Here is a 13,031-nt window from a genome sequence, read left to right as displayed (position 1 = left end):
TTGGAAAAAGAAGATTTTTACACCGGATTGTAGATTTATGTCTGTTGATGCGGTCTCCCACACGCTGGGTGGTCTCCCCAACGTATAGGACACCGCACGGGCATTTTATCGGGTATATGACATTTTTTGATTGACAGGTAAAAAAAATATATTGATCGGGAACGTTTTGCCGGAATGGGGGTGAGTAATTTTATTGGACCGATCACGTTGGAACACTGTGCACAATTCAAACAGGGGTATGTACCTGTCTTCTGAGTACAGAGAAAGACAGGTTTCTCTGTTTTTTTAGTTTTGCTACCCACGTCCGCCCCTACCACCTTATCTTTAATGTTCGGGGCTCTCTTGTTACAGATGAGGGGGGGATCGTTAAATTCTTCCACCCCGGGATAGGATTTCTTCAGGATGTCCCAGTGCTGTCTGACAATCCTGTCCACCCTAAAACTAAGCGGGTGGTAAGTGCGGACAAAGGGGATTTTTTTTTGGATTGTGTTCTAGATGTGGATGAACTACTTGTCTCTGATATAGTCCCAAGAGTACTTTCAGGGTAACCCCTTTCCCTGAATTTGTCATCTAGTTCTAGACTTCAAGAACTAGATGTCAAATTCAGGGAAAGGGGTTACCCCAAATGTACTCTTGGGACTATATCAGAGACAAGTAGTTCATCCACATCTAGAGAGACCGCATCAACAGACATAAATCTACAATCCAGTGTAAAAATCTTCTTTTTCCAATCCCTAATCATTTTCACAAACAGAGCCATAATATCTCTCAACTGCAGTTTCAAGTTATTGACGAGGTGATTCCACCACGACATGGTGGTGATATCAAAAAACGACTTGCCTGCAAAGAAGCTTATTGGATACATAAGCTCGATACATTGGAACCTCGCGGCCTTAATCGCAAGTATGAACTGTCAAGTCTTTTGTACTGATTACATTGTATATACATACTAATTGATTTGTTGCTCTCGCTCTCTTTTTCAATAGCTACAACGCCCAACCTGAAGCACCTCCCCTTTACTATGCTCTCATTCATGAAAACGTACTGTTTACTTATGTGGGAATATGATGCCACTGGGGGAGGTATTCACTTTCTGTCTGGGGATTTGTTGATTAATAATATGACGTGTATTTGAAACATTTGGCGCCTTTAAATAGCGCCACTGTTCATTATGTTGTTATGCAGTTGAAAAAGGTTGTACAGGCCGGAACGCGTGCTGCGTTAATTTAGAGAGAGAGAGAGAGAGAGAGAGAGAGAGAGAGAGAGAGATTACCAGTTGTTAAGTCATTCAATGACTAGGTTAATTATCATATACTATACTATAGACACTTATATTAGAGTATGTGTGATCAATGCTCTGCTACTGCATTATATACGGTAGTGCAGCAAAACCCCAGTGTTTCCCTTCGTTGCTGAGGGCGGGTGCTGTGCTTGCTCGCTCTGGAAAGACAGTTCGAATTGGTCCTCTCAGGAGATTGATGGACTGTGCAGCCAATTAGGGCAGGCTTATGGAGGCTTGCTAGTCACAGACATGTCAGACACATATTTTTCCTATTGGCTTTCATACATTACTGACTCTCTTGCTGACAGAGAAGAGAAGGCCCCTCTGCATTCTGGATAGAATGGTTCCCTTCTTTCCTGTTATTTAGTAACATCAGCAGGGATTGGTTGAAGCCAGAGACAGGTGAGCTAATACATATTCCTATTGGTGGACACCTTGCAGGTAAGTTAGGTACATATCCCCTTTATATACAAACACATGCATTAGGAGAAAGCGCCTGGTTTGAGCAAAAATGTGCCACTTTTTGTCGTTTTATGCTAAGCATGCTACGCCAAAGATAGTGTACAGTGGCGTATCAATAGGAGTCGCAGTCGTGACCGGGCCCCCTAGCCCCACTATTCAGTTATATTGGCTTCCTATAGACCAGTGTTTCCTAACCAAGGTACCTTCAACTATTGCAAAACTACAACTCCCAGCATGCCCGGACAGCCGTTGGCTGTCCGGGCATGCTGGGAGATGTAGTTTTGCAACAGCAGGAGGCACACTGGTTGGGAAACACTGCTATAGACACTGATACAATTGAAAATCTGAGCGCCTCCAGGAGCAAGAGAGCGCTTGTTGTGTGGTGATGGAGCGCTTAGCACTGCCTGTATTCATAGCTGTCAGACCTGATCAGAGGAGGCCAGAGCAGTGTGGGATTTGGGACAGGTGAGTATTACCAGCAGTGCTTTTAGAGTTAGTGTTTCCCAATGATCCCAGATGGTGCAAAACTACAACTCCCATCATGTCTTTCTGTCAGAACATGATTGAAGATAAAAGTTTAGCAACATCTGTAGAGCTACAGATAGGAAAACAATGCTTTTTTTGTTAGTCCATAATGCATGACACCATTGCTACAAATACTGCAATATAGGGGTACTCCGGTGGAAATGATGATTTTTTTTTTAAGCAACTGGTGCCAGAAAGTTAAACAGATTTGTAAATTACTTCTATTAAAAAATTCTAAAAAAAAAAAATCTTAATCCTTCCAGTACTTGTTAGCTGCTGAATACTACAGAGGAAATTATTTTTCTTTTTGGAACACAGTGCTCTCTGCTGACATCTCTGTCCATTTTAGGAACTGTCCAGAGCAACATATGTTTTTCTGTGGGGATTTTCTCCTACTCTGGACAGTTCTTAAAATGGACAGAGATGTCAGCAGAGAGCTCTGTGTTCCAAAAAGAAAATAATTTCCTCTGTAGTATTCAGCAGCTAATAAGTACTGGAAGGATTAAGATTGTTTTAATAGAAGTAATTTACAAATCTGTTAACTTTCTGGCACCAGTTGATAACTAAAAAAAAAAAAAAGCCCTTCCCCACATAATTGTGGGATGGTAATGAAGGCTCTGTGATGGGTATACCTGTCACATAGCATTCATAGGCTAGGGAACTGTGATTGCAACAGGAACCGTCTGTCATGCACAGTCAAGCATCTGCCGCAACTGTCAGGAGAAGAGAAATGATCCTGATGGTTAAGGCTGGGTCCACACTACGTTTTGTCCCATACGGGAGCGCATACGGCAGGGGGGAGCTAAAATCTCGCGCTCCCGTATGTGACCGTATGCGCTCCCGTATGCCATTCACTTCAATGAGCCGACCGGAGTGAAACGTTCGGTCCGGTCGGCTCATTTTTGCGCCGTATGCGCTTTTACAACCGGACCTAAAACCGTGGTTGACCACAGTTTTAGGTCCGGTTGTAAAAGCGCATACGGCGCAAAAATGAGCCGACCGGACCGAACGTTTCACTCCGGTCGGCTCATTGAAGTGAATGGCATACGGGAGCGCATACGGTCACATACGGGAGCGCGAGATTTTAGCTCCCCCCTGCCGTATGCGCTCCCGTATGGGACAAAACGTAGTGTGAACCCAGCCTAACTCGGTCACTGAAACTGGTAAATCTACAGGTCTGAAAGGAGAAGGGCGCTCCTCTGGTCACCAATTGGATACCCTGCAATGTGATCTTGGGGTTCCGACAGATGCCACTGCAGCCGGAGGCTAAATCTCTGCTTCCAAGGTTCTCCTGTCAGGGCCATGTCAGTGTAACACCGACAGTTATACTTTACTGCATTACAGATCCTGGGGCCAGGAGATAAGTTTTATTTCCCTGGCATACCCCTTTAATAGGGAAAAAATCTTCCCTGCTCATGCAGAAATGCGGAGCCCATTATGACCCGAAGGACTGGAGCATTTTTTGCAAATCTGACCACTGTCACTTTAAGCATTAATAACTCTGGAATGCTTTTACTTATAAATTTGATTCCGGGATTGTTTTTTCGTGACATATTCTACTTTATGTTAGTGGTAAATTTTTGTCGATACTTGCTTCATTTCTCTTGGTGAAAAATTCCAAAATTTTAAGAAAAATTTGAAAATTTTGCATTTTTCTAACTTTGAAGCTCTCTGCTTGTAAGGAAAATAACAAGAAGAAAGCCCCAAAAAGAGTCACTTTGATGAAAAAGTAAAAACAAATTTTATTGGTATGCACTAAAATTAGATACACACATAAAGAGGAAGACAATGCATCACAAAACACGGCACCACCGGATACCCTGCAGGAAAGATGGTAGTAAGGGGGTATTGCATATAAATCTGTAATCAAACCGTACATATAAATACAGGCACCATTCTGAGTAATAGTAACATGTATACAAACAGTATAAAAAGGTGCAAAAGTGCAAGTCAATAAGGTGCTGTACAGACAACCTATACACCAGATTGAAAGTATATAATGATAAAGATACCGACAACAAATATTGAAATCGCTGGAGAACTGCAGGAACCGGGGTGCCGCCACTCCAACGCGCGTTTCGGCACGTTTACCTTCGTCCGGGATACCCCATGTTTGGACGTAAAATGCTCTGCGGGCGAACTACAATGCTCAGAAGAGAAGGAGCGCCATTGAGCTTTTGGAAAGAGAATTCGTTTGGAATGGTAGTCAGGGGCCATGTGCGTTTACAAAGCCCCCTGTGGTGCCAGAACAGTGGACCCCCCCACATGTGACCCCATTTTGGAAACTACACCCCTCACAGAATTTAATAAGGGGTGCAGTGAGTATTTACACCCCACTGGCATTTGACAGATCTTTGGAACAGTGGACTGTGCAAATGAAAAATAAAATTTTTCATTTTCACGGACCACTGTTCCAAAAATCTGTCAGACACCTGTGGGGCGTAAATGCTCACTGTACCCCTTAATACACTACATGAGGGGTGTAGTTTCCAAAATGGGGTCACATGTGGGGGGTCCATTGTTCTGGCGCTATGGGGGATTTGTAAACTCATGTGGCCTTCAATTCCGGACACATTTTCTCTTCAAAATCCCAATGGCGCTCCTTCTCTTCTGAGCATTGTAGTGCGCCAGCAGAGCACTTTACATCCACATATGGGGTATGTTCTTACTCAGAAGAAATGGGGTTACAAATTTTGGGTGGCTTTTTTCCTATTTCCCTTGTGAAAATGAAAAATTTAGGGTAACACCAGCATTTTAGTGAAAACATTTTTTTTTTCTCATTTTCCCATCCAAATTTTATGAAAATTTGTCAAACACCTGTGGGGTGTTCAGGCTCACTATACCCCTTGTTACGTTCCGTAGGGGGTGTAGTTTCCAAAATGGGTTCACATGTGGGTATTTATGTTTTTGCGTTTATGTCAGAACCGCTGTAAAATCAGCCACCCCTGTGCAAATCACCAATTTAGGCCTCAAATGTACATGGTGCGCTCTCACTCCTGAGCCTTGTTGTGCGTCCGCAGAGCATTTTTACGCCCACATCTGGGGTATTTCCGTACTCAGGAGAAATTGGTAATTTTGGGGGCTTATTTTCCTTTTACTGCCTTGAAAATAAAAAGCATGGGGCAACACCAGCATGTTAGTGTAAACATTTTTTTTTTTTTACACTAACAGGCTGGTGTAGCCCCCAACTTTTCCTTTTCATAAGGGGTAAAAAGAGAAAAAGCCCCCCAAAATTTGTAGTGCAATTTCTCCCGATTACGGAAATGCCCCATATGTGGCCCTAAACTGTTTCATTGAAATACGACAGGGCTCCAAAATGCGAGAGCGCCATGCGCATTTCAGGACTGAATTAGGAATTGCATAGGGGTGGACATAGGGGTATTCTATGCCAGTGATTCCCAAAAAAGGTGCCTCCAGCTGTTGCTTAACTCCTAGCATGCCTGGACAGTCGGTGGCTGTCCAGAAATGCTGGGAGTTGTTGTTTTGCAACAGCTGGAGGCTCCGTTTTGGAAACACTGCCGTACAATATGTTTTTAATTTTTATTGGGGGACAGTGTAAGGGGGTGTATATGTAGTGTTATACCCTTTATTTTGTGTTAGTGTAGTGTAGTGTTTTTAGGGTACATTCGCACTGGCGTGTTACGGTGAGTTTCCCGCTAGGAGTTTGAGCTGCGGCGAAAAATTTGCCACAGACCAAACTTGAAGCAGGAAACTTACTGTAAACCTGCCTGTGTGAATGTACCCTGTACATTCACATGGGGGGGCAAACCTCCAGCTGTTTCAAAACCACAACTCCCAGCATGTACTGACAGACCGTGCATGCTGGGAGTTGTACTTTTGCAACAGCTGGAGGCACACTGGTTGGAAAACCTTCAGTGCCTCCAGCTGTTGCAAAACTACAACTCCCAGCATGTACTAATCGCCGAAGGGCATGCGGGGAGATGTAGTTATGCAACAGTCTCAGACTGTAGCCCTACAGATGTTGCTAGGCAACTTACCGGCTTCCGTAGGATCCAGGGAGCCGTCCTGTTCTGCCGCACGACGTCGCCGCCCGCCGATCACCGTCGCCCGCAGCCTCCGGAGGGGTAAGTGGACCTTCGGCATTCGGTCCCCTTCGTTTCCCCGTCCTGCCTAGCCTATTGTGGGTGGACAGGATGGGGAAAACGAAAGTAAACCCCTCCGCCCCCGATCTGCCATTGGTGGTCGCATCTAGACCACCAATAGCAGGGATAGGAAGGGTGGCACCCCTGCCACCTCACTCCTATGCCTTCAGGGGGATCGTAGTTGTCTTAGACAACCGCGATCCCCCTTCTATTACGGGTCACCATAGACCCGTAATGACCTGGAATCGGTACAAATCGCAAGTGTGAATTCACTTGCGATTTGCGCCGATCGCCGACATGGGGGGGTCTAATGACCCCCCTGGGCATTTGCATGGGGTGTCTGCTGATAGATATCAGCAGTCACCCCGGTCCGTTCCCCGCCCAGCGCGCGGCGGGGATCGAAATTCCCACAGGCGTATGGATACGCCCTTCGTCCTTAAGTACCAGGACGCAAGGGCGTATCCATACGCCCTTCGTCCCCAACAGGTTAAGGGTACAACCATACCCAGGTCCAGTGGGAGTTATGGTGGTCAAACTTCTATTCTATTCAGATTCCTGATTGCCAGAAGCTGGCTCCCAGAACATACAAGGGTTTAGTTGAAAAGTTAAAGGGGTACTCCACTGGAAAAAAATTATTTTTAAATCAATTGGTGGCAGTAAGTTATAAAGATTTGTAAATTACTTCTATAAAAAAAAAAAAGTACTTATCAGCTGCTGTATGCTCCACAGGACATTATTTTCTTTTTGATTTTCCTTTCAGTCTGACCACAGTGCTCTCTATTGACACCTCTGTCCATTTTAGGAACTGTTTAGTACGGAGAAGTTTGCTACGGGGATTTGCTCCTACTCTGGACAGTTCCTAAAATGGTCAGCAGAGAGTCACTGTGGTCAGACAGAAAATAAATTTTAAAAAAAAAGAACTTCCTTTGGAGCATACTGCAGCTTATAAATACTGGAAGTATTAAGATTTTTTACATAGTTAGTTAGTTACATAGTTAGTACGGTCGAAAAAAGACATATGTCCATCAAGTTCAACCAGGGAATTAAGGGGTAGGGGTGTGGCGCGATATTGGGGAAGGGATGAGATTTTATATTTCTTCATAAGCATTAATCTTATTTTGTTCCAGGAATGTATCTAATCCTGTTTTAAAGCTGTTAATTGTTCCTGCTGTGACCAGTTCCTGAGGTAGACTGTTCCATAAGTTCACAGTTCTCATGGTAAAGAAGGCGTGTCGCCCCTTGAGACTAAACTTTTTCTTCTCCAGACGGAGGGAGTGCCCCCTCGTCCTTTGGGGGGGTTTAACCTGGAACAGTTTTTCTCCATATTTTTTGTATGGGCCATTAATATACTTATATACGTTTATCATATCCCCCCTTAAACGTCTCTTCTCAAGACTAAACAATTGTAACTCCTTTAATCGCTCCTCATAGCTAAGATGTTCCATTCCCCATATTAGTTTAGTCGCGCGTCTCTGCACCCTTTCCAACTCCGCAGTGTCCCTTTTATGGACAGGTGCCCAAAACTGAACAGCATATTCCAGGTAAGGCCGTACCAATGATTTATAAAGGGGGAGTATTATGTCCCTGTCCCTTGAGTCCATGCCTCTTTTGATACATGACAATATCCTGCCGGCTTTGGAAGCAGCAGCCTGACATTGCATGCTATTCTGTAGTCTGTGATCTACAAGTACACCCAGATCCTTCTCTACCAGTGACTCTGCCAGTTTAATCCCCCCTAAGACATACGATGCATGCAGGTTATTAGTACCCAGATGCATAACTTTACATTTATCCACATTGAACCTCATTTGCCAAGTGGATGTCCAGACACTTAGTCTATCCAAGTCATCTTGCAACTTATGCACATCCTCTATAGACTGTACCATGCTACAAAGCTTGGTGTCATCTGCAAAGATAGAAACAGAGCTGTTAATACCATCCTCTATATCATTAATAAATAAATTAAACAACAGCGGGCCCAGTACTGAACCTTGGGGTACACCACTAATAACCGGGGACCAATCAGAGTACGAATCATTGACCACCACTCTCTGGGTACGATCCATGAGCCAGTGTTCAATCCAGTTACAAACTAAAATTTCCAAACCCAAAGACCTTAACTTACCTGTCAGACGTCTATGAGGGACAGTATCAAATGCTTTAGCAAAATCCAGAAACACTATATCCACAGCCATTCCTCTGTCAAGGCTTCTACTCACCTCTTCATAAAAGCAAATTAGATTGGTTTGACAACTTCTATCCTTAGTAAACCCATGCTGGCTATCACTTATAATACAATTATCCCCTATGTATTCCTGTATGTAATCCCTTATAAGTCCTTCAAACAATTTACCCACAATGCACGTTAAACTTACCGGTCTATAGTTTCCTGGGGAAGACCTAGAGCCCTTTTTGAAGATTGGCACCACATTTGCCTTGCGCCAGTCCCTTGGCACAATACCAGACACCAGAGAATCTCTAAATATCATGAACAGGGGTACAGATATTACTGAACTTACCTCTCTAAGAACTCTTGGGTGTAGTCCATCCGGTCCTGGGGATTTGCTTACATTTATATCACTTAACTTACCTTTTTAATAAAGTAATTTACAAATCTGTTTAACTTTCTGCCACCAGATGATTTAAAAAGAAATGTTTTCCAGTGGAGTACCCCTTTCAACAGTATGGGGGAGATTTATCAAAACCTGTCCAGAGGAAAAGTTGCTGAGTTGCCCATAGTAACCAATCAGATCGCTTCTTTGATTTTTGAAAAGGCCTCTTTAAAAGTGAAGAAGTAATCTGATTGGTTGCTATGGGCAACTCTGCATTTTTTTCTTCTGGACAGGTTTTGCTAAATCTCCCCCTATGAGTTCATAGAGGTTAGAACAAGGGTAAATGGAGTAAGAAGATATAATGTAATGTGGAAGGATTGGACGGGAATGTTTCCAAAAAAACATAAGTAGCTGATCGCGTGGGGTCTGACCCCGGGACGCGACCCAGCACTCAGTGAGGAGCTTGTGCTGCAGCCAGCACACACTTCATTCATTTCTATGGGAGTGCCGAAAAGATAAGAGTAAATCTCTCAGGCATCATCAGCGCTTCCATAGAAATGAATGGAGCACTTGCCGTCTACCGGTAGATGACACGTGCTCTTCACTGAAAGTGCCGGGGTCCAGTCCTGGTTATCAGTTGGACCCCCAGTGGACAGCTACTTTTCCCCTATCCATTCGCAAGAGTACTCCCTTAATAGCAATTTCTTTCTCTCTGCTTTACCCTTGAGTTAGGGTAGAGTTGGAGGGAAAGGGGTAGAGAAAAAGAGAAAAAAAACAATTTCTTGGTAGGAAATAGAATGGCAGACATTTTCTATGATGTGTTATGACTCTGTGAACTGTAAGATTTTCTGTGGTTTTTTTATCTCTAACTGTGTATGTGGTTAAAAAAAATGTATAGTAATAAAAAAAGAGGCCCCTTATGTGACTTTTCTGGAACCGCTTTTTATGATATGTTTCTGGGTGCTCTAAAAAGGCTGTGAAATGAGAATTACATCACTGCTACATTTGCAGTTTAGAAAAAGGAAATAATAGTTTTATGGTATAAATACATTGAAAAATCTGGAGTTTGGGCAAAGCACTATAATAAAAAGCCTCTATGTTAGTGGGGACATATCTAATATTGGAAAACAATCCTAGGTCTGAGCTGGTAGAGTCATTTACAGGACACGTGTCTACACTGCACTGTGTAAGAGATTGTCTTCCCCAATGACTTTACACTTCCTTTCTGCCTTTTTTTTTTACACGATAATGTGGTCATAGTCCATTCGGGGCACTCAAGATTTTGGGCAGGACTTGGGTTCCTCGATTTTGCCACAAATGGCATAAAGTAGTGCTGGCACCTATCAGTTTGTGGGTGCAAGTTTGGTTGCTGCCCCCTGTGATATTACTGGTGCATGGTATCAATGCAATGCTGTCATTATATGCAATGTCAGCCATGAAAGCAGCAAAAAATAAAAATAATTTTTTGTAATTTTAGAGCTTGGTACATGTATTTGTTAATATGGTGGATGTACATCTGTGTGAGACCCCCCCCCCCCTCTTTGTGTTTATTTGTCCATCATTGTGATGCCCTTGCTTGTATTTTGCAGGACACCATGTATGTGCTTTTTACTGTGCTGGCTGCTTTATTCCTAGCTTTGCTTCAGAGGCGCTTCAAGAGCCGGCGACTGTGTCTTGATCCAAAACGGCTGGATGGCAAAACTGTCCTCATAACCGGTGAGCAGGTTTCTACAGTATACACCTTTATAACAGCTCACCACATGTATTCTTTTATCTTCACTGACATTGAAGGTGTTGTACAAGATTACAAAAGCATGGCTTCCAGAAACAGTATATCACATTTGTCAGTGAGGTGTGTCTGGTATTGTAGTTCAGTATTTGTCATATCAATGGAACTTAGCTGTAATACTACGCTCCATGCCTGATGATGGGCGATACAGGGGCCAGAGTATCATGACATCACGCCCATTCACATAGACTTGTATTGAGGGGCGGGGCTCTGATGTCATGGTACTCCGGCCCCTGTATCGCCCGTCATCAGGCACGGAGCGAAGTTCGAGTCACAAAGCAAGAGATCAGATACACGGCAAGGCAATAACAGAATGCTTTCTCTCAGGCTCAAGGCAACAAAGATCCAGTAGGAAACTGAGGAAGGTGGAGGATGAGCCACAGGTGGATAAATGAGCCACAGGTGGATTACACTAATGAGCATACTGGCCCTTTAAATCTTAAAGCTCCGGTGTGCGCGTGCGCTCTAGGGTACGGGGACACGCGCGCCGGAGCAGAGAAGCGGAGGCAGGAGAAAAACCCGGAGAGTGACTGACTGGGGCTACAGCAGGTAGGGGGACCATGCGCTCATGGTCAGCGTGTGTGGCCGGATCACATAGTGTCACACCCAGAGGAGGGAACCCCACGATCAGACATCTTATCCCCTATCCTTTGGATAGGGGATAAGATGTCTAGTTGTGGAGTCCCCCTTTAAGTCCACAGAAGAATGCAAATCGGATTCAGGTCTGGGAACGGGTGAGCCAGTCCATAGCATCAATGCCTTTCTATTGCAGGAACTGCTGACACACTCCAGCCACGTGAGGTCTAGCATTGTCTTGCATAAGGAGGAACCCAGGGCCAACCGCACCAGCATATGGTCTCACAAGGGGTCTGAGGATCTCATCTCGGTACCTAATGGCAGTCAGGCTACCTCTGGCAAGCACATGGAGGGCTGTGCAGCCCCCCAAAGAAATGCCACCCCACACCATTACTGACCCACCGCCAAACCGGTCATGCTGGAGGATGTTGTAGGCAGCAGAACGTTCTCCACGGTGTCTCCAGACTCTGTCACATCTGTCACGTGCTCAGTGTGAACCTGCTTTCATCTGTGAAGAGCACAGGGGGCCAGTGGCAAATTTGCCAATCTTGGTGTTCTCTGGCAAATGCCAAACGTCCTGCACAGTGTTGGGCTGTAAGCAAAATCCCCACCTGTGGACGTCAGGCCCTCATACCACCCTCGTGGATTCTGTGTCTGACCGTTTGAGTTGACACATGCACATTTGTGGCCTGCTGGAGGTCATTTTGCAGGGCTCTGACAGTGCTCCTCCTTGCAGAAAGGCGGAGGTAGCGCGTAGCGGTCCTGCTGCTGGGTTGTTGCCCTCCTACGGCCTCCTCCATGTCTCCTGATGTACTGGCCTGTCTCCTGGCAGCGCCTTCATGCTCTGGACACTACGCAAACCTTCTTGCCACAGCTCTCATTGATGTGCCATCCTGGATGAGCTGCACTACTTGAGCGACTTGTGTGGGTTGTTGACTCTGTCTCAAGCTACCACTAGAGTGAAAGCACCGCCAGCATTCAAAAGTGACAAAAACATCAGCCAGAAAGCATAGGAACTGAGAAGTGGTCTGTGGTCACCACCTGCAGAATCACTCCTTTATTGGGGGTGTCTTGCTAACTGCCTATAATTTCCACCTGTTGTCTGTTCCATTTGCACAACAGCATGTGAAATGGATTGTCAATCAGTGTTGCTTCCTGAGTGGACGGTCTGATTTCACAGAAGTGTCATTGACTTGGAGTTACATTGTGATAAGTGTTTTTTAGCAGTGTATATTATGTGAGCCTCAACTCACTGTATCAACATAGCCTAACACTGTGCAAGTCAGATGCTACATTTTACATCAGATGTGCAATGCATATTAGGTTTGTTTCACACACAGTGTTTTGCTCAGTATTTGGTCAGCGATACTATGAGACTATTTCTTCTCGATTAGGGAATTAGGTGCTATGTGCACAGGTGTTAAACTTCAATTATATTAGGAGAAAGCCATGGTGGGTTCTCTGATAACTGTACCGTAAGAACGGGTTCACACAAAGAACCTCTGGCTGGAAAAATGTCGGCCAGAGATTCCAATTGTGGCCAGTGCCAACTAAAATCAGTTGGTGCTAGGACCGCACAGACATTGCAGTCCCAATAGATAGCAATGTCTGTGGTGTGGATTCCGCCAGAACATTGAGCAAGTTCAATGTTCTGGGAGAATTGTTAGATCAGAATTTTCTGATGGAAATTCTTCCCAGAAAATTCAGCAGTGTGAAGAGAACTTCATCACTTGGCTGTGTTG

The 13,031-nt window shown here is 44.6% G+C and overlaps 1 protein-coding gene across 3 annotated transcripts in view; it reads left to right on the top strand.

Annotated features, from left to right (window-relative positions):
- LOC130281814 (retinol dehydrogenase 12-like) overlaps positions 1–13,031 on the top strand; it is a 73,880-nt gene that overhangs the window by 43,072 nt on the left and 17,777 nt on the right. The window contains exons 1-2 of one of the 3 annotated variants that reach the window (XM_056529469.1): positions 1,420–1,684; positions 10,514–10,640. In XM_056529469.1, the coding sequence (XP_056385444.1) occupies positions 10,520–10,640 (121 nt within the window). In that variant the 5' untranslated portion in view covers positions 1,420–1,684; positions 10,514–10,519. Of the gene's footprint in view, positions 1–1,419; positions 1,724–10,513; positions 10,641–13,031 lie in introns of those variants that run through there. The other 2 variants (XM_056529478.1, XM_056529488.1) reach the window with 2 other exon arrangements.

The sequence above is a fragment of the Hyla sarda genome, chromosome 1 (assembly GCF_029499605.1).
Source record: "Hyla sarda isolate aHylSar1 chromosome 1, aHylSar1.hap1, whole genome shotgun sequence".
Classification (NCBI taxonomy): Eukaryota; Metazoa; Chordata; class Amphibia; order Anura; family Hylidae; genus Hyla; species Hyla sarda.
The sequence above is the reverse complement of the archived record's forward strand: the minus strand, read 5'-3'. Positions and strand labels throughout refer to the sequence as shown.